At 48.6% G+C, this 27,165-nt stretch overlaps 1 protein-coding gene across 3 annotated transcripts in view; it reads left to right on the top strand.

Moving 5' to 3' along the window:
* The window catches only part of PIEZO1 (piezo type mechanosensitive ion channel component 1 (Er blood group)), a 214,513-nt gene that overhangs the window by 98,445 nt on the left and 88,903 nt on the right, over positions 1-27,165 (top strand). For all 3 annotated transcript variants that reach the window (XM_082269696.1, XM_082269698.1, XM_082269697.1), the window contains 5 exons: positions 4,326-4,499; positions 10,552-10,661; positions 15,263-15,423; positions 19,911-20,087; positions 25,046-25,171. In XM_082269696.1, the coding sequence (XP_082125822.1) occupies positions 4,326-4,499; positions 10,552-10,661; positions 15,263-15,423; positions 19,911-20,087; positions 25,046-25,171 (748 nt within the window). The remainder of the gene's footprint in view (positions 1-4,325; positions 4,500-10,551; positions 10,662-15,262; positions 15,424-19,910; positions 20,088-25,045; positions 25,172-27,165) is intronic.

Genomic DNA, 27,165 nt, shown 5'->3' with positions numbered 1-27,165 from the left:
CCTTGTCTTCAATACATCCTCCTCCTCCTTCCTTGTCTTCAATAGATCCTCCTCCTCCTTCCTTGTCTTCAATACATTCTCCTCCTCCTTCCTTGTCTTCAATACATCCTCCTCCTCCTTCCTTGTCTTCAATAGATCCTCCTCCTCCTTCCTTGTCTTCAATACATCCTCCTCCTCCTTCCTTGTCTTCAATACATCCTCCTCCTCCTTCCTTGTCTTCAATACATCCTCCTCCTCCTTCCTTGTCTTCAATACATCCTCCTCCTTCCTTGTCTTCAATAGATCCTCCTCCTCCTTCCTTGTCTTCAATAGATCCTCCTCCTCCTTCCTTGTCTTCAATACATTCTCCTCCTCCTTCCTTGTCTTCAATACATCCTCCTACTCCTTCCTTGTCTTCAATACATGCTCCTCCTCCTTCCTTGTCTTCAATACATCCTCCTCCTCCTTCCTTGTCTTCAGTAGATCCTCCTCCTCCTTCCTGTCTTCAATACATCCTCCTCCTCCTTCCTTGTCTTCAATACATCCTCCTCCTCCTTCCTTGTCTTCAATACATCCTCCTCCTCCTTCCTTGTCTTCAATACATCCTCCTCCTCCTTCCTTGTCTTCAATACATCCTCCTCCTCCTTCCTTGTCTTCAATACATCCTCCTCCTTCCTTGTCTTCAATAGATCCTCCTCCTCCTTCCTTGTCTTCAATACATCCTCCTCTTCCTTCCTTGTCTTCAATAGATCCTCCTCCTCCTTCCTTGTCTTCAATACATCCTCCTCCTCCTTCCTTGTCTTCAATAGATCCTCCTCCTCCTTCCTTGTCTTCAATACATTCTCCTCCTCCTTCCTTGTCTTCAATACATCCTCCTCCTCCTTCCTTGTCTTCAGTAGATCCTCCTCCTCCTTCCTGTCTTCAATACATCCTCCTCCTCCTTCCTTGTCTTCAATACATTCTCCTCCTCCTTCCTTGTCTTCAATACATCCTCCTCCTCCTTCCTTGTCTTCAATACATCCTCCTCCTCCTTCCTTGTCTTCAATACATGCTCCTCCTCCTTCCTTGTCTTCAATACATCCTCCTCCTCCTTCCTTGTCTTCAGTATATCCTCCTCCTCCTTCCTGTCTTCAATACATCCTCCTCCTCCTTCCTTGTCTTCAATACATTCTCCTCCTCCTTCCTTGTCTTCAATACATCCTCCTCCTCCTTCCTTGTCTTCAATACATCCTCCTCCTCCTTCCTTGTCTTCAATACATTCTCCTCCTCCTTCCTTGTCTTCAATACATCCTCCTCCTCCTTCCTTGTCTTCAATACATGCTCCTCCTCCTTCCTTGTCTTCAATACATCCTCCTCCTCCTTCCTTGTCTTCAATACATCCTCCTCCTTCCTTGTCTTCAATAGATCCTCCTCCTCCTTCCTTGTCTTCAATAGATCCTCCTCCTCCTTCCTTGTCTTCAATACATTCTCCTCCTCCTTCCTTGTCTTCAATACATCCTCCTCCTCCTTCCTTGTCTTCAGTAGATCCTCCTCCTCCTTCCTTGTCTTCAATACATGCTCCTCCTCCTTCCTTGTCTTCAATACATCCTCCTCCTCCTTCCTTGTCTTCAATACATTCTCCTCCTCCTTCCTTGTCTTCAATACATCCTCCTCCTCCTTCCTTGTCTTCAATACATCCTCCTCCTCCTTCCTTGTCTTCAGTAGATCCTCCTCCTCCTTCCTGTCTTCAATACATCCTCCTCCTCCTTCCTTGTCTTCAATACATTCTCCTCCTCCTTCCTTGTCTTCAATACATCCTCCTCCTCCTTCCTTGTCTTCAATACATGCTCCTCCTCCTTCCTTGTCTTCAATACATCCTCCTCCTCCTTCCTTGTCTTCAGTAGATCCTCCTCCTCCTTCCTGTCTTCAATACATCCTCCTCCTCCTTCCTTGTCTTCAATACATCCTCCTCCTCCTTCCTTGTCTTCAATACATGCTCCTCCTCCTTCCTTGTCTTCAATACATGCTCCTCCTCCTTCCTTGTCTTCAATACATCCTCCTCCTCCTTCCTTGTCTTCAATACATCCTCCTCCTCCTCCTTCCTTGTCTTCAATACATCCTCCTCCTTCCTTGTCTTCAATACATGCTCCTCCTTCCTTGTCTTCAATAGATCCTCCTCCTCCTTCCTTGTCTTCAATACATCCTCCTCCTTCCTTGTCTTCAATACATCCTCCTCCTCCTTCCTTGTCTTCAATACATCCTCCTCCTTCCTTGTCTTCAATACATGCTCCTCCTTCCTTGTCTTCAATACATTCTCCTCCTCCTTCCTTGTCTTCAATACATCCTCCTCCTCCTTCCTTGTCTTCAATACATGCTCCTCCTCCTTCCTTGTCTTCAATACATCCTCCTCCTCCTTCCTTGTCTTCAATACATCCTCCTCCTCCTTCCTTGTCTTCAATACATCCTCCTCCTCCTTCCTTGTCTTCAATACATCCTCCTCCTTCCTTGTCTTCAATACATGCTCCTCCTTCCTTGTCTTCAATACATTCTCCTCCTCCTTCCTTGTCTTCAATACATCCTCCTCCTCCTTCCTTGTCTTCAATACATGCTCCTCCTCCTTCCTTGTCTTCAATACATCCTCCTCCTCCTTCCTTGTCTTCAATACATCCTCCTCCTCCTCCCTGGTCTTCAATACATCCTCCTCCTCCTTCCTTGTCTTCAATACATCCTCCTCCTCCTCCCTGGTCTTCAATACATCCTCCTCCTCCTTCCTTGTCTTCAATACATCCTCCTCCTCCTTCCTTGTCTTCAATACATCCTCCTCCTCCTTCCTTGTCTTCAATACATCCTCCTCCTCCTCCCTGGTCTTCAATACATCCTCCTCCTCCTTCCTTGTCTTCAATACATCCTCCTCCTCCTTCCTTGTCTTCAATACATGCTCCTCCTTCCTTGTCTTCAATAGATCCTCCTCCTCCTTCCTTGTCTTCAATACATCCTCCTCCTTCCTTGTCTTCAATACATCCTCCTCCTCCTTCCTTGTCTTCAATACATCCTCCTCCTCCTTCCTTGTCTTCAATACATCCTCCTCCTCCTTCCTTGTCTTCAATAGATCCTCCTCCTCCTTCCTTGTCTTCAATACATCCTCCTCCTCCTTCCTTGTCTTCAATACATCCTCCTCCTTCCTTGTCTTCAATACATCCTCCTCCTCCTTCCTTGTCTTCAATACATCCTCCTCCTTCCTTGTCTTCAATACATCCTCCTCCTCCTTCCTTGTCTTCAATACATCCTCCTCCTTCCTTCTCTTCAATACATCCTCCTCCTCCTTCCTTGTCTTCAATAGATCCTCCTCCTCCTTCCTTGTCTTCAATACATCCTCCTCCTTCCTTCTCTTCAATACATCCTCCTCCTCCTTCCTTGTCTTCAATACATCCTCCTCCTCCTTCCTTGTCTTCAATAGATCCTCCTCCTCCTTCCTTGTCTTCAATACATTCTCCTCCTCCTTCCTTGTCTTCAATACATGCTCCTCCTCCTTCCTTGTCTTCAATACATCCTCCTCCTCCTTCCTTGTCTTCAATAGATCCTCCTCCTCCTTCCTTGTCTTCAATACATTCTCCTCCTCCTTCCTTGTCTTCAATACATCCTCCTCCTCCTTCCTTGTCTTCAATACATCCTCCTCCTCCTTCCTTGTCTTCAATACATGCTCCTCCTCCTTCCTTGTCTTCAATACATGCTCCTCCTCCTTCCTTGTCTTCAATACATGCTCCTCCTCCTTCCTTGTCTTCAATACATCCTCCTCCTCCTTCCTTGTCTTCAATACATCCTCCTCCCTTTTCTTTGACACATGCTCCTCCTCCTTTTCCCTTGTATTCAATTCCTCCTCCTCCTCCTCCTCCCCTGTCTTCAATAGATCCTCCTCTTCCTCCCCCCCCCCCATGTCTTTAATCTATCCTCCTCCTCCTCCTCCTCCGCTGTTCCATGTGTATTTCTGGAAATATTTGACTATAAAATTTGTGCTTTGTAGTTGTGATCATAAATCCCCAACTCCTGATGCCCCCTAATAGCATTGTATTACCACCGGGGCACTGAGGAGGGCGCTCTCCTGGGGTGATTCTTGCCATGATTGGTTGTCCAGGTCCTCCTCTCTCCTTCAATGATGGAAGCTCTCATTACATTTTCAGGCCATAGCCCGGGTAGTTGACTATTGGAATGTCAGACATGGAGACATCGATGCTTCCATATTGTTCCCACCACAAACAATGAACATTCTCTATCCAATGGGATAAGATCGGCTGGACTTTGATAATCTGTATGGAGTGACGGATCGGTTTCCATGTCCTTTCCCTCATTCTTGGACCTCTTCTCTGTAGGTTGGGTGCGTTGGGACTGGAGAAGTTCAGCGTGTCGGAGCTCTTCACCAGCATCCTCATCCCCGGCTTCTTCCTCCTGGCCTGTATCCTTCAGCTGCATTACTTCCACCGGCCTTTCATGTACATCACCGACCTGGCCAAGGCGTCTCTGAGCAAAGCACTGCGGACCGACGGGTGAGCGACAACCAATGGGGATCCGGGGTCTGGGGATGTAAATCTGTGGCGTCTCTAAGAATGATACAGAGTAGCAGTGTGATGATGATATTATTATTGTATATTCTTCACTCCTCCTCCTCCTACATTCTCCTCCTCCTCCCTATTATTGTATATTCTTCACTCCTCCTCTCCTCCTCCTCCTCCTCCCTATTATTGTATATTCTTCACTTTTCCCTTCCTAGGATAGCTGAACCATCGAAACTGAATTCCAAATCAAAGTGATATTAAATACCAAACACGTTCTACTTACCCTGCTTTGTACCCCGGTCCTATTCTTCACCGATCCCCCACCACCACTCCTGGCTCCTCACCGATCCCCCACCACCACTCCTGGCTCCTCACCGATCCCCCACCACCACTCCTGGCTCCTCACCTGTCCCCCGCCACCACTCCTGGCTCCTCACCTGTCCCCCGCCACCACTCCTGGCTCCTCACCGGTCCCCCGCCACCACTCCTGGCTCCTCACCGGTCCCCCGCCACCACTCCTGGCTCTTCACCGGTCCCCCCGCCACCACTCCTGGCTCTTCACCGGTCCCCCCGCCACCACTCCTGGCTCCTCACTGGTCCCCCGCCACCACTCCTGGCTCCTCCCCCCTGACCAGTGACCCAGCAGCAAACTGCTTGTAATGGGGGCACCTGTGTGTACTCATTTCTGAGCCACGCTCTATGTCTCCATAAGACACACAGAACTTTAGCTTAGCCCCGCCCTCTGCCTTTGCTCATTGGCTCACTGGTTGTTATTGACAGCAGTATGAACCAATGGCTGCCGTTACTGTGTCTCTGCCAATGAGTACAGCGAGACCCGGGACAGCCACGGCTCCCATGTACATTCCTGGATAGAGAGGGGGCTCAGGTGAGTATGGGGGAGGGGCACACAGAAGGTTTTTTACATTCATGCATAGAACTCGATTTCTGCCTTTACAATCACTTTAAGAGTAACATAAAACAATTTAGTAGTTAAATAATAAAACCTGAGAAGAATTTGGCAGTTAGATGATATCGTTGTTAATAGAGAAGTTTATATAGAAGGTGAAGAGGGAAGCGGTCAGGTATGAGCCTTCCATTACTCACCTGTAAATGATACACAGAATATCATGAATGCTCCGGCTTCTTCCAGTTCCTTCCAAATCTTTCTCTGTAAAAAGTTTGAATAGATTAGAAGTGTTGAACCTTCATAAAGAAAATGGCGCCATGGGGGAGGAGGATTGCTGGAATTCCTCCAAATGTCCGAACCTCGGAGGTCCAAGGAGAAGAGGTCACCAGACTGCCAGCATTGGCCATCGTACCCACCCCCACAGTGATGGCAGCATGCGCCCAGTATAGTGTCCTTTCCTCTGCCTCATCAGGGAGGAAAGGGGGGGATTTATTTCATCGGGGGAAGGGGGGGGAGTTCATCGGGGGTTGGATTTGGGTTATCATTAAGGGGGAATTTGGTTCATCAGGGAGGGGGGGGGATTTGGTTCATCAGGGAGGGGGGGTTTGGTTCATCAGGGAGGGGGGGGGATTTGGTTCATCAGGGAGGGGGGGGGGATTTGGTTCATCAGGGAGGGGGGGGGGATTTGGTTCATCAGGGAGGGGGGGGGATTTGGTTCATCAGGGAGGGGGGGTTTGGTTCATCAGGGAGGGGGGGATTTATTTCATCGGGGGGGGGTCATCAGGGAGAGGTGGGGGAATTTGGTACATCAGGGAGGGGGGGATTTGGTTCATCAGGGAGGGGGGGTTTGGTTCATCAGGGAGGGGGGGATTTATTTCATCGGGGGGGGGGGTCATCAGGGAGAGGTGGGGGAATTTGGTACATCAGGGAGGGGGGGATTTGGGTCATCAGGGAGAGGGGGGGGATTTATTTCACCAGGGAGGGGGGGGTTTGGTTCATCAGGAAGGGGGAATTTGGTTCATCAGGGAGAGGGGATTTGGTTCATCAGGGGGGGGGGTTTGGTTCATCAGGGAGGGGGGATTTGGTTCATCAGGGAGGGGGGGATTTGGTTCATCGGGGGGGGAAGTTTGGTTCATCAGGGGGGGGTTTGGTTCATCAGGGAGAGGGGGGGGATTTGGTACATCAGGGAGAGGGGGGGGATTTGGTACATCAGGGAGGGGGGGGGGGATTTGGTACATCACGGAGGGGGGGATTGGATTTATCAGGGAGGGGGGATTTGGTTCATCTGTTGGGATAGTTTACTGCAAACTAAAACAAATCTCCCCGGTCCATACCATAGACGGCTGAAGGCTGAGGGCTTGAAGACGGGGAGACGGGTAATCATTTCTATGTAGAAGTGATTGGATGGAGCGGCGGCTCCTCACCTCCCTGTGTATTCTGGGTGTTTACAGAGCAATAAAAGTCAGGAATACACCCAGGAGAAAGCAGCAAATAATCCGTTACCGGGCAACCGTATCTCTGCGACACCGGCGACATTACGGTGTGATAAAGCTGTGATTACAGGTGAGGGACCGATGACACCGCAGCCTATGACTGCACACAGCGTATATAGTGTGTATATATAATATATATATAGAGTGTGTATAGTAAGTACACCCCTCCCATGTGACTTTGCTACAATGTAAAGTAGTGAGTGTACAGCTTGTATAACAGTGTAAATTTACTGTCCCCTCAAAATAACTCAACACACAGCCATTAATGTCTAAACCGCTGGCAACAAAAGTCAGTACACCCCTAAGTGACAACACACAGCCATTAATGTCTAAGCCGCTGGCAACAAAAGTCAGTACACCCCTAAGTGACAACACACAGCCATTAATGTCTAAACCGCTGGCAACAAAAGTCAGTACACCCCTAAGTGACAACACACAGCCATTAATGTCTAAGCCGCTGGCAACAAAAGTCAGTACACCCCTAAGTGACAACACACAGCCATTAATGTCTAAACCGCTGGCAACAAAAGTCAGTACACCCCTAAGTGACAACACACAGCCATTAATGTCTAAGCCGCTGGCAACAAAAGTCAGTACACCCCTAAGTGACAACACACAGCCATTAATGTCTAATTACTTTTGTCAGATACTGTATATATGATATGATGTATATATTTATATGAGTGGAAATGAACCCACATAAAGGGGAGCTCTGCTTAGTTTTGCTTTTTATCCACACCTTGCTTTGCCATTTCCACCAATCAGAGGTAATCTTAGGATCACCTATAGGTAAGTCTTATCATAGGATCACCTATAGGTGAGTCTTATCATAGGATCACCTATATGGGAGTCTTATCATAGGATCACCTATAGGGGTGTCTTATCATAGGATCATCTATAGGGGAGTCTTATCATAGGATCACCTATAGGGGTGTCTTATCATAGGATCATCTATAGGGGAGTCTTATCATAGGATCATCTATAGGGGGGCCTTATCATAGGATCATCTATAGGGGGGGCCTTATCATAGGATCACCTATAGGGGAGTCTTATCATAGGATCATCTATAGGGGAGTCTTATCATAGGATCCCCTATAGGGGAGTCTTATCATAGGATCACCTATAGGGGAGTCTTATCATAGGATCCCCTCTAGGGGAGTCTTATCATAGGATCCCCTCTAGGGGAGTCTTATCATAGGATCACCTATAGGGGAGTCTTATCATAGGATCACCTATAGGGGAGTCTTATCATAGGATCACCTATAGGGGAGTCTTATCATAGGATCACCTATAGGGGAGTCTTATCCTAGGATCACCTATAGGGGAGTCTTATCATAGGATCATCTATAGGGGAGTCTTATCATAGGATCACCTGTAGGGGAGTCTTATCATAGGATCACCTATAGGTAAGTCTTATCATAGGATCACCTATAGGGGAGCGTTATCATAGGGTCATCTATAGGTAAGTCTTATCATAGGATCACCTATAGGGGAGTCTTATCATAGGATCGCCTATAGGTAAGGCTTATCATAGGATCACCTATAGGGGAGTCTTATCATAGGGTCACCTATAGGGGAGTCTTATCATATGATCACCTATAGGGGAGTCTTATCATAGGATCACCTATAGGGGAGTCTTATCATAGGATCACCTATAGGGGAGTCTTATCATAGGATCACCTATAGGGGAGTCTTATGATAGGATCATCTATAGGGAAGTCTTATCGTAGGATCACCTATAGGGGAGTCTTATCATAGGATCCCCTATAGGGGAGTCTTATCATAGGATCACCTATAGGGGAGTCTTATCATAGGATCACCTATAGGGGAGTCTTATCATAGGATCACCTATAGGGGAGTCTTATCATAGGATCACCTGTAGGGGAGTCTTATCATAGGATCACCTATAGGGGAGCGTTATCATAGGGTCATCTATAGGGGAGTCTTATCATAGGATCACCTATAGGGGAGTCTTATCATAGGATCATCTATAGGGGAGTCTTATCATAGGATCACCTATAGGGGCGTCTTATCATAGGATCATCTATAGGGGAGTCTTATCATAGGATCACCTATAGGGGCGTCTTATCATAGGATCACCTATAGGGGAGTCTTATCATAGGATCGCCTATAGGTAAGTCTTATCGTAGGATCACCTATAGGGGAGTCTTATCATAGGGTCACCTATAGGGCAGTCTTATCATAGGATCACCTATAGGGGAGTCTTATGATAGGGTCATCTATAGGGAAGTCTTATCGTAGGATCACCTATAGGTACAAGTTACACTGGAAGCTTTACTTCCTCTTTAAGGCCCGGATTTTTTCTGACATTTGTTTCTTATAAGATAAAATCGGTATTTTTTGCTAGAAAATTTCTGAGAACCCCCAATCGTTATATTTATACATTTTTTAGCAGAGACCCCGGAGAATAAAATGGCGGTTGTTGCAATATTTTATGTCACACCGTATTTGCACAGCTGTCTTTCAAATGCAATTTTTTGGGAGAAATAAACTTTAATGAACTTAAAAGGAAACCGTAAAGTTCGTCCAATTTTTTGTAGAATGTGAGAGACGTCCCGCCGAGAATCGCAATCTTTATTCTCATTTTATCCGGAATCGAGCCGCTCGTCTCCCATTCACACTGCAACTCAGCCTGGCGCTGCACCCCGCTGCCATGGAATGCAGGGCACTGCAATGGCGGGCAGCGAATCGCATCGCACAGCCTGACATCGCAGTCAATGAAATCTGCATTTTGTAGACTTCAAATAAAGCAAATTTACTGCACTGAATTTCCCATCTCACTGCCCCCCAGTGGTGAGCAGGTGAATCGCTCTGACTGCTCTGCGATTCAGCGGGTCGGTGATGTGAATTCACCCGGAAACATATTATAGCTAATAGGAACATTTTGGTTTTAAGATTTGTAATAAAAGAACATTTCTAGGGGGGGGAGGCGGACGCACACAGAGGGGAATTCCTCAGTAAAGGGAATCTTAGAAATAAATCGCACTGCTGCGGGTGTAAAGCGCAGATCTTCTCCTGCAGCCTCTAATATTTATTTATTATTTATTTCAGGTACTTATATAGCGCAGCGCTTTACATACCCCGCTAAGGGCAAATCCCGAGCCGTTCTGCCAGGCAAAGCTTCACTACTTCCCAATGGTGTCGATTCTTGTGTGCCCCTTCCTGACCCCGTAGTGTGGGGGGGGGGTCAGGAAGAAATGATCTTTCCTATTTAGAATAAGTCCAATCATACAGTTTGTAGTGTACACAGATCTGCGGAATAAAGGAATATTCCTGAACTTTGTGTATCTCATGGTTCCTGTGACATCAGTACAGAGCAGAGATTGGATTCATTGCATGGAAATATTGCAGAATATACAGCCTCATGCTACATAACTAAGCTCCAATTCATGCTGAATAAACTCCATTATTCATGTATCTTCAATAGAAAACTATCTTTACTCCAAAAGCATTTTATTAAAATAAATTTGATAAAAATAAAAAAAAATAAAAAATCCGATTTAAATATAAAACGATTGATTTGTATCTTCCCTGCCATGGATGTGGATGAGGCTTTCATGTCGGATGTTCGGCTTCTGGAAGTCTTCACATTGATCTACATTGTTCTTCTATTTCTATGTAGAGAGGAACCAATAGAAGACGAGGTGTCAGGTCCTGGCAGGGCCACGGAGGAGGAGGAGGAAGGGGAGGAGCAAGGGGCGGAGTGCGCTGAGGATGGATCCCTTCATGGAGGTGAGAGCCGGCGAGAGTAATTCCACTAAACAATGAGAGTTCAGGGTGTTGTGTGAGGAGGGAGGGGGGGGGGGGGCGTCCCTCTGCTGGACCTGCGTCTACCTGGCTCAAACTCATTCTGCAGCCTTACTGCAGTCCAATAGGATGTCATTCTTACTTGAGCTTCTCCTGAAAATGCTATTTGCCTGGCCTTTCCTGACTGGTAATGTCCTGATCTGTGCTCAGAAATGAAATGATTGAAGCCGAGGGATCAGGATTGCAGTTGGCAGTATAGAAAGCAGAGCTCGGAAATGGCGGCTCCATGTCCCCCCCCCCCCCAGGTTCAGTTTATAATTTCCGTTACACTCGTCATTCTGTGGTAACATTCCTTCCTCCCGGGGAATGTGTACCAGAGGTGCCGGTATCCCGCTCAGCTCCCACCCTCTGTGTATCCTGCTCAGCTCCCGCCCTCCGTGTATACTGCTCAGCTCCCACCCTCTGTGTATCCTGCTCAGCTCCCGCCCTCTATGTATACTGCTCAGCTCCCACCCTCTGTGTATCCTGCTCAGCTCCCACCCTCTGTGTATACCGCTCAGCTCCCGCTCTCTGTGTATCCCGCTCAGCTCCCGCCCTCCGTGTATCCTGCTCAGCTCCCACCCTCTGTGTATCCTGCTCAGCTCCCACCCTCTGTGTATCCTGCTCAGCTCCCGCCCTCTATGTATACTGCTCAGCTCCCACCCTCTGTGTATCCTGCTCAGCTCCCGCCCTCTGTGTATACCGCTCAGCTCCCGCTCTCTGTGTATCCCGCTCAGCTCCCGCCCTCCGTGTATCCTGCTCAGCTCCCACCCTCTGTGTATCCTGCTCAGCTCCCGCCCTCTATGTATACCGCTCAGCTCCCACCCTCCGTGTATCCTGCTCAGCTCCCGCTGTCTGTGTATCCTGCTCAGCTCCCACCCTCTATGTATACTGCTCAGCTCCCACCCTCCGTGTATCCTGCTCAGCTCCCACCCTCCATGTATCCCGCTCAGCTCCCGCTGTCTGTGTATCCTGCTCAGCTCCCACCCTCCGTGTATCCTGCTCAGCTCCCACCCTCCGTGTATCCTGCTCAGCTCCCACCCTCTGTGTATCCTGCTCAGCTCCCGCTCTCTGTGTATCCCGCTCAGCTCCCGCCCTCTATGTATCCTGCTCAGCTCCCGCCCTCTATGTATCCTGCTCAGCTCCCGCCCTCTGTGTATCCTGCTCAGCTCCCACCCTCTGTGTATCCTGCTCAGCTCCCGCCCTCTATGTATCCTGCTCAGCTCCCGCCCTCTATGTATCCTGCTCAGCTCCCACCCTCTGTGTATCCTGCTCAGCTCCCGCCCTCTATGTATCCTGCTCAGCTCCCGCCCTCTATGTATCCTGCTCAGCTCCCGCCCTCTATGTATACCGCTCAGCTCCCACCCTCCGTGTATCCTGCTCAGCTCCCGCCCTCCGTGTATCCTGCTCAGCTCCCGCCCTCCGTGTATCCTGCTCAGCTCCCACCCTCCGTGTATCCTGCTCAGCTCCCGCCCTCTGTGTATCCTGCTCAGCTCCCGCCCTCTATGTATCCTGCTCAGCTCCCGCCCTCTATGTATACCGCTCAGCTCCCACCCTCCATGTATCCCGCTCAGCTCCCGCCCTCTTTGTATCCCGCTCAGCTCCCGCCCTCTGTGTATCCCGCTCAGCTCCCGCCCTCTATGTATCCTGCTCAGCTCCCGCCCTCCGTGTATCCCGCTCAGCTCCCGCCCTCCGTGTATCCCGCTCAGCTCCCGCCCTCCGTGTATCCCACTCAGCTCCTGCCCTCCAGGTATCCTGCTCAGCTCCCGCCCTCTATGTATCCTGCTCAGCTCCCGCCCTCCGTGTATCCCGCTCAGCTCCCGCCCTCCGTGTATCTCGCTCAGCTCCCGCCCTCCGTGTATCCCGCTCAGCTCCCGCCCTCCATGTATCCAGTCCAGCTCCCGCCCTCCGTATATCCCTCTCAGCTCCCGCCCTCTATGTATCCCGCTCAGCTCCCGCCCTCTATGTATCCTGCTCAGCTCCCGCCCTCCGTGTATCCCGCTCAGCTCCCGCCCTCTGTGTATCCCGCTCAGCTCCCGCCCTCTATGTATCCCGCTCAGCTCCCACCCTCTGTGTATCCCGCTCAGCTCCCGCCCTCTATGTATCCTGCTCAGCTCCCGCCCTCTGTGTATCCCGCTCAGCTCCCGCCCTCTGTGTATCCCGCTCAGCTCCCGCCCTCCGTGTATCCCGCTCAGCTCCCGCCCTCCGTGTATTCCACTCAGCTCCTGCCCTCCAGGTATCCTGCTCAGCTCCCGCCCTCCGTGTATCTCACTCAGCTCCCGCCCTCTGTGTATCCTGCTTAGCTCCCGCCCTCTGTGTATCCCGCTCAGCTCCCGCCCTCCTTGTATCCTGCTCAGCTCCCGCCCTCCGTGTATCCTGCTCCGCTCCCGCCCTCCGTGTATCCTGCTCAGCTCCCGCCCTCTGTGTATCCTGCTCAGCTCCCGCCGTCTGTGTATCCTGCTCAGCTCCCGCCCTCTGTGTATCCCGCTCAGCTCCCGTCCTCCGTGTATTCCACTCAGCTCCCACCCTCTGTGTATCCTGCTCAGCTACTACTGGTGTATCCCACTCAGCTCCTACCCCCCGTGTATCCCGCTCAGCTCCCGCCCTCTGTGTATCCCGCTCAGCTCCCGCCCTCTGTGTATCCCGCTCAGCTCCCACCCTCCGTGTATCCCGCTCAGCTCCTGCCCTCCAGGTATCCTGCTCAGCTCCCGCCCTCTATGTATCCTGCTCAGCTCCCGCCCTCCGTGTATCCCACTCAGCTCCTGCCCTCCAGGTATCCTGCTCAGCTCCCGCCCTCTATGTATCCTGCTCAGCTCCCGCCCTCCGTGTATCCTGCTCAGCTCCCGCCCTCCGTGTATCTCGCTCAGCTCCCGCCCTCTGTGTATCCTGCTTAGCTCCCGCCCTCTGTGTATCCTGCTTAGCTCCCGCCCTCTGTGTATCCCGCTCAGCTCCCGCCCTCCTTGTATCCTGCTCAGCTCCCGCCCTCCGTGTATTCTGCTCCGCTCCCGCCCTCCGTGTATCCTGCTCAGCTCCCGCCCTCTGTGTATCCTGCTCAGCTCCCGCTGTCTGTGTATCCTGCTCAGCTCCCGCCCTCTGTGTATCCCGCTCAGCTCCCGCCCTCCGTGTATTCCACTAAGCTCCCACCCTCCGTGTATCCTGCTCAGCTACTACTGGTGTATCCCACTCAGCTCCTACCCTCCGTGTATCCCGCTCAGCTCCCGTCCTCCGTGTATCCCGCTCAGTTCCCGCCCTCCGTGTATCTCGCTCAGCTTCCGCCCTCCATGTATCTCGCTCAGCTTCCGCCCTCCGTGTATCGCTTCCTATTACTAGCCCAGGGGGCGACCTAGTGTTTTTGGCTAATCTATATTAGAGGATTTCCAAGCTGATCCCAGAGACAAGAAAGTCCATTATAAGTGATCTTGGTCCTGGTGGCCCTCAGCCATTGGGTGAGTGGCCCTTTCATATACAGGGGTCAGCCATCGGGTGGGTGGCCCTTTCATATACGAAGGTCAGCCATTGGGTGGGTGGCCCTTTCATATACAGGGGTCAGCCATCGGGTGAGTGGCCCTCTCATATACGGGGGTCAGCCATCGGGTGAGTGGCCCTTTCATATACAGGGGTCAGCCATCGGGTGAGTGGCCCTTTCATATATGAGGGTCAGCCATCGGGTGAGTGGCCCTTTCATATATGAGGGTCAGCCATCGGGTGAGTGGCCCTTTCATATATGGGGGTCAGCCATCGGGTGAGTGGCCCTCTCATATACGGGGGTCAGCCATCGGGTGAGTGGCCCTTTCATATACAGGGGTCAGCCATCGGGTGAGTGGCCCTTTCATATATGAGGGTCAGCCATCGGGTGAGTGGCCCTTTCATATATGAGGGTCAGCCATCGGGTGAGTGGCCCTTTCATATATGGGGGTCAGCCATCGGGTGAGTGGCCCTCTCATATACGGGGGTCAGCCATCGGGTGAGTGGCCCTTTCATATACAGGGGTCAGCCATCGGGTGAGTGGCCCTTTCATATATGAGGGTCAGCCATCGGGTGAGTGGCCTGTTCATATACGGGTGGAGGAGCACTTATCACGTGTGGTGATTCGGAGATTTTGATGTTTCGATGGACATTTCAATTGTTGTGTGATACTTTGTATTCATGTGCTTCAAAATTGAAGTGAATTGTGATTTTTGGATTATCATTAGCTCTTCACATTTATGTTCAATCACAGCAGCGCCTCAGAATGAAGATATATTGGGGATTGGCGTATACCAAAACTGACGGCTGCTGTCACTACAGTTATTATTAACTCATTATTTGCTAGGAGGCGCCATTTTAAATGAATTTGTTTAGTACAATTCCCATCATGCCTAGTCATGTCTGTGAATGTCAGAGTTGTACAATGCCTGATGGGAGGTGTAGTTCTGCAACAGCTGGAGGGTCGCAGTTTAAGGATCCCTGATCTATAGATTCCTTTCAGCCAATAGAATCTCTGAAGCTCTGAACACCGTACTGGTAATGGTGTGAATGTTGTTGTGTCTTCTTGTTTTATGTCTCAGAAAATCTCAGCAAGTGGAATCTGGTGGCTCAGCGTCTCACCGTCCTCTTCTACAAGTTCTCGGAGCTCCTGCATGGGGTTCAGGTCTTCCTCTGGCGGATCCTGGAGCTGCACGTGCTGAAACTGGTGGCCCTTTACAACGTGTGGGTGGCCCTGCTAGAGGTGAGCTGAACTCTTCGCATTTGAACTGTGTGTGATGCATAGACCTCTGAAGGAGTTATAACAAAGTCTTGGTGGTTTGGTGACCAGGGAGCAGCCCATCCTGGAGCAGCCCCGCCTCCATTACAGTGACCATTACAATACCCATTATGGTGACCATTACAGAGACCGTTACAATGACCATTACAGTGACCATTACAATACCCATTATGGTGACCATTACAGAGACCGTTACGGTGACCATTACAATAACCATTATGGTAACCATTACAATAACCATTATTGTGACCATTACAATAACCATTATTGTGACCATTACAATGACCATTACGGTGACGATTACGGTGACCATTACAATAACCATTACGGTGACCATTACAATAACCATTACAATGACCATTACAATAACCATTATGATGACCATTACGGTGACGATTACAATAACCATTATGTTGACCATTACAGTGACCATTACAATGACCATTATGGTGACCATTACAGTGACCATTACAGTGACCATTACAATGACCATTACAGTGACCATTACAGTGACCATTACGGTGACCATTACAATGACCATTATGGTGACCATTACAATGACCATTACAGTGACCATTACAATGACCATTATGGTGACCATTACGGTGACCATTACAGTGACCATTGGCAGGGATATATCATCAATGTACAAATACTGTACTGGCGACCCTAGCATAAGGAACAAACTATTCAGAGAAAGGGAATACAATAAGACACGTGGCCACTCACTAAAACTAGAGGAAAGGCGGTTTAACCTTAAAATGCGTAAGAGGTTCTTCACTGTAAGAGCGGTAAGGATGTGGAATTCTCTTCCGCAAGCAGTCGTATCAGCAGGGAGCATCGATAGTTTCAAAAAACTATTAGATGGGCACCTTAAAGACCACAACATACAGGGGGTATACAATGTACAACATACAGGGGGTATACAATGTACAACATACAGGGGTATACAATGTACAACATACAGGGGTATACAATGTACAACATACAGGGGGTATACAATGTACAACATACAGGGGTATACAATGTGCAACATACAGGGGTATACAATGTGCAACATACAGGGGGTATACAATGTACAACATACAGGGGTATACAATGTACAACATACAGGGGTATACAATGTACAACATACAGGGGTATACAATGTTCAACATACAGGGGTATACAATGTACAACATACAGGGGTATACAATGTACAACATACAGGGGTATACAATGTACAACATACAGGGGTATACAATGTACAACATACAGGGGATATACAATGTACAACATACAGGGGTATACAATGTACAACATACAGGGGTATACAATGTACAACATACAGGGGTATACAATGTACAACATACGGGGGTATACAATGTACAACATACAGGGGGTATACAATGTACAACATACAGGGGGTATACAATGTACAACATACAGGTGTATACAATGTACAACATACAGGGGTATACAATGTACAACATACAGGGGTATACAATGTACAACATACAGAGGGTACACAATGTACAACATACAGGGGGTATACAATGTACAACATACAGGGGTATACAATGTACAACATACAGGGGTATACAATGTACAACATACAGGGGGTATACAATGTAAAACATACAGGGGTATACAATGTACAACATACAGGGGGTATACAATGTACAACATACAGGGGTATACAATGTACAACATACAGGGGGTATACAATGTACAACATACAGGGGGTATACAATGTACAACATACAGGGGTATACAATGTACAACATACAGGGGTATACAATGTACAACATACAGGGGGTATACAATGTACAACATACAGGGGTATACAATGTACAACATACAGGGGGTATACAATGTACAACATACAGGGGGTATACAATGTACAACATACAGGGGTATACATTGTACAACATACAGGGGTATACAATGTACAACATACAGGGGTATACAATGTACAACATACAGGGGGTATACAATGTACAACATACAGGGGTATACAATGTGCAACATACAGGGGTATACAATGTACAACATACAGGGGGTATACAATGTACAACATACAGGGGTATACAATGTACAACATACAGGGGTATACAATGTACAACATACAGGTGTATACAATGTTCAACATACAGGGGTATACAATGTACAACATACAGGGGTATACAATGTACAACATACAGGGGTATACAATGTACAACATACAGGGGATATACAATGTACAACATACAGGGGTATACAATGTACAACATACAGGGGTATACAATGTACAACATACGGGGGTATACAATGTACAACATACAGGGGGTATACAATGTACAACATACAGGGGGTATACAATGTACAACATACAGGGGTATACAATGTACAACATACAGGGGGTATACAATGTACAACATACAGGGGGTATACAATGTACAACATACAGGGGTATACAATGTACAACATACAGGGGGTATACAATGTACAACATACAGGGGGTATACAATGTACAACATACAGGGGGTATACAATGTACAACATACAGGGGGTATACAATGTACAACATACAGGGGGTATACAATGTACAACATACAGGGGGGTATACAATGTACAACACACAGGGGTATACAATGTACAACATACAGGGGTATACAATGTACAACATACAGGGGGTATACAATGTACAACATACAGGGGGTATACAATGTACAACATACAGGGGGTATACAATGTACAACATACAGGGGGTATACAATGTACAACATACAGGGGTATACATTGTACAACATACAGGGGTATACAATGTACAACATACAGGGGTATACAATGTACAACATACAGGGGTATACAATGTACAACATACAGGGGTATACAATGTACGGTTAACAGTAAACACACACACATCATAGGTTGAACTGGATGGACTGATGTCGTTTTTCAACCTCACTAACTATGTAACTATGTAATGAAAATAATTGCAACCCATATTACACTCAAGAAAGACACAAGATAACATCAATGAATAGAACAAAACATGACAAAATTCCCCATAACAGCCATTCACACCAAATAAAACAGATTAAATCTGCACTAAATCTGCACTCTACTAAACCAAACCATCCATGCTAATAAATACAACGTAGAATAAATAGCCGTTGGCGACCAGCGACGTAGCGATTTTTTTGGAGCAGAAGGTTGGCTTTCTTATAATAACATTAGATGGGGCTAATCAGCCACCTGGCTGTTATTACAGGCAATGGGAGCGGGGCGCCACTGCTCAACCTCACTCCCGCCACTGCTCACCCCCCCCCTCCTGCCACTGCTCACCCTCCCTCCCGCCTCTGCTCATCCTCCCTCCCCCCCTCCCACCACTGCCCCCCACCCCACCACTTCTCACCACCCTTCCCCCCTCCCGCCACTGCTCACCCCTCCCTCCCGCCAATGCTCACCCCCCCCCCCCCCGCTCCCGCCACTGCTCTCCCCCCCTCCCGCCACTGCTCAACCTCCCTCCCCCCTCCTGCCACTGCTCACCGGGGTTCTCCTTTCCCCCCGGGAGACCCGTACCACCAGCCAACACATCTGCCGGCTTACCAGAGACCCGAACAATGCCGGGATCTGCTTTGATTGGGTCTCAGATGTAGTAACCGGAAGCGATGTCCGGGTCTTGTAGATCCCTCCATAAAGTACCCGTCACTGATGTTTACATTCCTTACAGCAATAAAAGTGATCAGAAATTATTTTTTTTAAAGGAAAGTGAAGAAATAAAATAGGAAAAAAAAATGTTTTTTTGAAGTGCCCCACCCCCCCCCCCTGTGCTCGCACACAAAGCAAACGCATACGTAAGTCGCACCTTCAAATGTAAACGGTGTTCAAACCACACATGTGAGATATCGCCGCGATCGTCAGAGCGAGAGGATTAATTCTATCCCCAGATCTCCTCTGTAACTCTAAGTAGGTAACTATAAAAAATTCAACTATTAAAAATATTTAAATCGTCAGCTATGGAGATTTTAAGTACCGTAGTTTGTCGCCATTCCACGAGTTTTTAAAGCGTGACATGATACTCCGAGACATAAAATATTGCAACAACCGCCATTTTATTCTCTAGGGTCTCTGCTAATATATATATAAAATGTTTGGGGGTTCTAAGTAATTTTCTAGCAGAAAATACAGATTTTACTTTGTAAGCAACAAATGTCAGAAAAAGGGCTGAACTTTAAGTGGAAAACACAGATTAATAAATAACAGGAAATCAATACAAATAATAGAACACTTTCCCAGAATTACTGCAAATAATCATCAATATAATACAAAAACAAAATCCTGATCATAAACCGGAGTGAAATCTTCACCTTTGGCCCCCACAGGGAAGACTTCTATGGTCCCAGGTATACATGTTTATACTTTATACTCCCTGTGGTTACACGGTGGTGATGGCTAAAACTTATTACTTCTAATTTGTTGTTCAGGTTTCTGTGATGAATTTCCTCTTTGTCATCCTCTGGGCGTTTGCCGTCCCGTTTTCACGCTTCCAGCCCATGGCTTCCAGTCTTTGTACCATTTGGACCTCCATTATCATCGTCTGTAAGATGTTGTATCAGCTGACCATTGTCATCCCGGAGGACTACTCCATAAACTGCACACAGGTGAGTCCCAACTCCATAAACTGCACACAGGTGAGTCCCAACCACATAAACTGCACACAGGTGAGTCCCAACTCCATAAACTGCACACAGGTGAGTCCCAACCCCATAAACTGCACACAGGTGAGTCCCAACCCCATAAACTGCACACAGGTGAGTCCCAACTCCATAAACTGCCCACAGGTGAGTCCCAAATCCATAAACTGCACACAGGTGAGTCCCAACCCCATAAACTGCCCACAGGGGGGTCCCAACTCCATAAACTGCACACAGGTGAGTCCCAAATCCATAAACTGCACACAGGTGAGTCCCAACCCCATAAACTGCACACAGGGGGGTCCCAACTCCATAAACTGCACACAGGTGAGTCACAACTCCATAAACTGCACACAGGTGAGTCCCAACCCCATAAACTGCACACAGGTGAGTCCCAACCCCATAAACTGCACACAGGTGAGTCCCAACTCCATAAACTGCACACAGGTGAGTCCCAACTCCATACACTGCACACAGGTGAGTCCCAACTCCATAAACTGCACACAGGTGAGTCCCAACTCCATAAACTGCACACAGGTGAGTCCCAACCCCATAAATTCCACACAGGTGAGTCCCAACTCCATAAACTGCACACAGGTGAGTCCCAACTCCATACACTGCACACAGGTGAGTCCCAACTCCATAAACTGCACACAGGTGAGTCCCAACTCCATAAACTGCACACAGGTGAGTCCCAACTCCATAAACTGCACACAGGTGAGTCCCAACCCCATAAACTGCACACAGATGAGTCCCAACTCCATAAACTGCACACAGGTGAGTCCCAACCCCATAAATTCCACACAGGTGAGTCCCAACTCCATAAACTGCACACAGGTGAGTCCCAACTCCATAAACTGCACACAGGTGAGTCCCAACTCCATAAACTGCACACAGGGGGGTCCCAACTCCATAAACTGCACACAGGTGAGTCCCAACTCCATAAACTGCACACAGGTGAGTCCCAACTCCATAAACTGCACACAGGTGAGTCCCAACTCCATAAACTGCACACAGGTGAGTCCCAAATCCATAAACTGCACACAGGTGAGCCCCAACCCCATAAACTGCACACAGGGGGGTCCCAACTCCATAAACTGCACACAGGTGAGTCCCAACTCCATAAACTGCACACAGGTGAGTCCCAACCCCATAAACTGCACACAGGTGAGTCCCAACTCCATAAACTGCACACAGGTGAGTCCCAACTCCATAAACTGCACACAGGTGAGTCCCAACTCCATAAACTGCACACAGGTGAGTCCCAACTCCATAAACTGCACACAGGGGGGTCCCAACTCCATAAACTGCACACAGGTGAGTCCCAACCCCATAAACTGCACACAGGTGAGTCCCAACTCCATAAACTGCACACAGGTGAGTCCCAAATCCATAAACTGCACACAGGGGGGTCCCAACTCCATAAACTGCACACAGGTGAGTCCCAACTCCATAAACTGCACACAGGTGAGTCCCAACCCCATAAACTGCACACAGGTGAGTCCCAACTCCATAAACTGCACACAGGTGAGTCCCAACCCCATAAACTGCACACAGGTGAGTCCCATCCCCATAAACTGCACACAGGTGAGTCCCAACTCCATAAACTGCACACAGGTGAGTCCCAACTCCATAAACTGCACACAGGTGAGTCCCAACTCCATAAACTGCACACAGGTGAGTCCCAACCCCATAAACTCCACACAGGTGAGTCCCAACTCCATAAACTGCACACAGGGGGGTCCCAACTCCATAAACTGCACACAGGTGAGTCCCAACTCCATACACTGCACACAGGTGGGTCCCAACTCCATAAACTGCACACAGGTGAGTCCCAACTCCATAAACTGCACACAGGTGAGTCCCAACTCCATACACTGCACACAGGTGGGTCCCAACTCCATAAACTGCACACAGGTGAGTCCCAACTCCATAAACTGCACACAGGTGAGTCCCATCCCCATAAACTGCACACAGGGGGGTCCCAACTCCATAAACTGCACACAGGTGAGTCCCAACTCCATACACTGCACACAGGTGGGTCCCAACTCCATAAACTGCACACAGGTGAGTCCCAACTCCATAAACTGCACACAGGTGAGTCCCAACTCCATACACTGCACACAGGTGAGTCCCAACTCCATAAACTGCACACAGGTGAGTCCCAACTCCATAAACTGCACACAGGTGAGTCCCAACTCCATAAACTGCACACAGGTGAGTCCCAACTCCATAAACTGCACACAGGTGAGTCCCAACTCCATACACTGCACACAGGTGAGTCCCAACTCCATAAACTGCACACAGGTGAGTCCCAACTCCATAAACTGCACACAGGTGAGTCCCAACTCCATAAACTGCACACAGGTGAGTCACAACCCCATAAACTGCACACAGGTGAGTCCCAACTCCATAAACTGCACACAGGGGGTCCCAAATCCATAAACTGCTCACAGGTGAGTCCCAACCCCATAAACTGCACACAGGTGAGTCCCAACTCCATAAACTGCACACAGCTGAGTCCCAACTCCATACACTGCACACAGGGGGGTCCCAACTCCATAAACTGCACACAGGGGGGTCCCAACTCCATAAACTGCACACAGGTGAGTCCCAACTCCATAAACTGCACACAGGTGAGTCCCAACTCCATAAACTGCACACAGGTGAGTCCCAACCCCATAAACTGCACACAGGTGAGTCCCAACTCCATAAACTGCACACAGGTGAGTCCCAACTCCATAAACTGCACACAGGTGAGTCCCAACCCCATAAACTGCACACAGGTGAGTCCCAACTCCATAAACTGCACACAGGTGAGTCCCAACCCCATAAACTGCACACAGGTGAGTCCCAACTCCATACACTGCACACAGGTGAGTCCCAACTCTATAAACTGCACACAGGTGAGTCCCAACCCCATAAACTGCACACAGGTGAGTCCCAACTCTATAAACTGCACACAGGTGAGTCCCAACTCCATACACTGCACACAGGTGAGTCCCAACTCTATAAACTGCACACAGGTGAGTCCCAACCCCATAAACTGCACACAGGTGAGTCCCAACTCCATAAACTGCACACAGGTGAGTCCCAACCCCATAAACTGCACACAGGTGAGTCCCAACTCCATAAACTGCACACAGGTGAGTCCCAACCCCATAAACTGCACACAGGTGAGTCCCAACTCCATACACTGCACACAGGTGAGTCCCAACTCTATAAACTGCACACAGGTGAGTCCCAACCCCATAAACTGCACACAGGTGAGTCCCAACTCTATAAACTGCACACAGGTGAGTCCCAACTCCATACACTGCACACAGGTGAGTCCCAACTCTATAAACTGCACACAGGTGAGTCCCAACCCCATAAACTGCACACAGGTGAGTCCCAACTCTATAAACTGCACACAGGTGAGTCCCAACTCCATACACTGCACACAGGTGAGTCCCAGTATATTCCACAGGTATGCAGACTGGATCTGTGGTACATTAGACCGGTCATCTTTGCTGATTAATGGGGTGAGTTCTGGGGATGTTTTTGTTGGGGTGAGTGCCCCAATATTGTACCCTTCCAATGCCCAGCATACACATAAGGTCTTCAGCTGCCTCTATGTCTGGCTTTTTACCTGCATGCCCCATAAGTTGAGGCATCCCAGGTAACCTTCTTCAACCTTCTTGGGGCCCCTTGAAGACTTGAAGCTTCAAAATGAAATCTTCCGAAAGCATTTACTCCTCCTAACAAGCAAATGGAACTCTTCAGGGGTGGCTCACCAAAATTTCCTGCAACAATGTAGCTCCACATGCTTGGTAATTGGCTTATGGTGTGTCTCCTGGAACCTGACTGACTGCTACTACCTGAGAACTGACACTTGCAGAACTGACACCTGAGAACTGACAGCTGCAGAGCCGCCACATGAGAACTGACACTTTCAGAACTGACAGCTGCAGAGCTGCCACATGAGAACTGACACTTTCAGAACTGACACTTTCAGAACTGACACCTGTGAACTGACACCTGCAGAGCCGCTACATGAGAACTGACACTTGCAGAGCCGCCACATGAGAACTGACAGCTGCAGAGCTGAAACTTGAGAACTGACACCTGCAGAGCTGACACTTGCAGAGCTGACACTTGCAGAGCTGACGCTTGCAGAGCCGACACTTGCAGAGCCGACACCTGCAGAGCCGACACCTGCAGAACTGACACCTGTAGAGCCGACACCTGCAGAGCCGACACTTGCAGAGCCGACACTTGCAGAGCCGACACCTGCAGAGCCGACACCTGTAGAGCCGACACCTGCAGAGTTGACACCTGCAGAGCTGACACTTGCAGAGCCGACACTTGCAGAGCCGGCACTTGCAGAGCCGACACCTGCAGAGCCGACACCTGCAGAGCTGACACCAGCAGAACTGACACCTGTAGAGCCGACACCTGCAGAGTTGACACTTGCACATACATCTCTGTACATCCGGAACTGTTGTGCTCACTTGTGCCACCAGTACTGCCGCTGACCACTCCCAGTTTACAATTGGGCTCCGCCTGCGCCTACCAGCATTGAGAACCCCCTAAAAGAACCAGCAGGAGGCGCCCTATTCTAGTTCCAAACAAAGAAGTCCTCGGTTGCTGATATATGTGACTTATAAAGTAAATACAGGCATGAAAAGTCTGAGAATACATGAGGAGTAATTCATGAAGTTTTATTTATCAGGGAACGGCTCCATTTTTGTGATCTTTTCTGTTTCTTTGGGGCGGAGAGTGAAGCAATAATTAGGATTTCTGACACAAAGTCCCAGCAGGACCTGCAGCCGCCATCAGCCTCCATTGTTACTTCCCCCGCTTCTATTAGAAAAATATTCATTTTATTTCTTGTGATTTGCGCTGATAACGAATGTCTCTCATTATTCTCTGTTCCATTTCAGCCTCTTCCCAACGGCACCAACCTGCTGGAGGAGGAGATCCAGGACTCCGCCCTGTACCGCTCACCAATCGATCCTGCCAACTGGTTTGGAATCCGCAAAGGTCACCCCAACCTGGGCTACATTCAGGTACACTGACGCCCCCTACTGTTATATAATCATAACACATTCCTGAATGCTGAGATCTCCATAGGTGGCCAGAGATGGTTCGATCATTCCAAGTGACACTCGTCATTCATTCCAAGTGACGCTCGTCATTCATTCCAAGTGACGCTCGTCATTCATTCCAAGTGACGCTCGTCATTCATTCCAAGTGACGCTCGTCATTCATTCCAAGTGACGCTCGTCATTCATTCCAAGTGACGCTTGTCATTCATTCCAAGTGACGCTCATCATTCATTCCAAGTGACGCTCTTCATTCAATCCAAGTGACGCTTGTCATTCATTCCAAGTGACGCTTGTCATTCATTCCAAGTGACGCTCATCATTCATTCCAAGTGACGCTCGTCATTCATTCCAAGTGACTCTCTTCATTCATTCCAAGTGACGCTCGTCATTCATTCCAAGTGACGGTCGTCATTCATTCCAAGTGCTGGTCGTCGTTCATTCCAAGTGACGCTCGTCATTCATTCCAAGTCACGCTCTTCATTCATTCCAAGTGACGCTCGTCATTCATTCCAAGTGACACTCTTCATTCATTCCAAGTGACGCTCTTCATTCATTCCAAGCGACGCTCTTCATTCATTTCACGCTTCTCTTCATATTACCCACTCTTTTCCCTCATCTATTGTGACACCATTCTCCCCCCATAACAGGAACTACCTGAACAGGGCGCCTCATGGCAGGATCACCAGGGATTACTTTAACCACTTCTGGACCGGAAGATTTACCCCCCTTAATGACCAGGCCATTTGTTGTGATTTGGCACTGCTTTACTTTGACAATTGCGCGGTCGTGCGACGCTGTACCCAAATAAAATTTGTGTCCTTTTTTTCCCCACAAATAGAACTTTCTTTTGTTGGCATTTGATCACCTCTGTGTTTTTTATTTTTTTTCGCTATAAACAAAAAAAGACAATTTTGAAAGAAAAAAAAAAAACAATATTACTTTCTAGTATACAACATCCAATAAAAAAATGTAAAAGATCAAATTTCTTCATTAATTTATTCAAATTTGTATTCTGCTACATATTTTTGATAAAAAAAATCCCAAAAAGCGTATATTGATTGGTTTGCGCAAAAGTTATATATAGCTTCTACAAACTAGGGGATATTTTTATGGCATTTTTATTTATCTTATTTTTTAATTAGTAATGGCGGTAATCAGCTACTTATAGCGGGACTGCTATATTGTGGTGGACAAATCGGACACTATGCTTTTTGGTGATCAGTGCTAAATAATATGCACTGTCACTGTACTAATGACACTGTCTGGGAAGGGGTTAACATCAGGGGCGATCAAAGGGTTAAATATGTCCATAGGGAGTGCTTTCTAACTGTGTGGTTCGTGTTCCTGCTTAAGAAAAGAGAAAGAGCAGCACCATCTAAGTGCAGTATAAAAGATGCGTTTAATAACAACAGACAAATGCAAACTCACAGGATGGACATGATAAACCGGCATGTAAAGGGTTCATCCACTCCTGTGTGAGGATGAGCAGCAGGGATCTGGGGAATCTTCGCTGGGTCCGGCTGTGTTGGTGGCTCCCAGCACTTCTGGGTACGCGGTGTCCCTCAGATAAGAGCCGCTGACTTCACTTCCGGGTACGCGGTGTCCCTCAGAGAAGAGCCGCTGACTTCACTTCCGGGTACGCGGTGTCCCTCAGGGAAGAGCTGCTGACTTCCCTTCCGGGTATGCAGTGTCCCTCAGAGAAGAGCCGCTGACTTCACTTCCGGGTACGGGGTGGCCCTCAGAGAAGAGCCGCTGATTTCACTTCTGGGTACGCGGTGTCCCTCAGAGAAGAGCCGGTGACTTCACTTCTGGTTACGCAGTGTCCCTCAGAGAAGAGCCGCTGACTTCACTTCCTGGTACGTGGTGGCCCTCAGAGAAGAGCCGCTGACTTCACTTCCGGGTACGCAGTGTCCCTCAGAGAAGAGCCGCTGACTTCACTTCCTGGTACGTGGTGG

The sequence above is a fragment of the Pelophylax lessonae genome (genome assembly GCF_965119305.1).
Source record: "Pelophylax lessonae genome assembly, chromosome: 10".
NCBI lineage: Eukaryota > Metazoa > Chordata > Amphibia > Anura > Ranidae > Pelophylax > Pelophylax lessonae.
The sequence above is the reverse complement of the archived record's forward strand: the minus strand, read 5'-3'. Positions and strand labels throughout refer to the sequence as shown.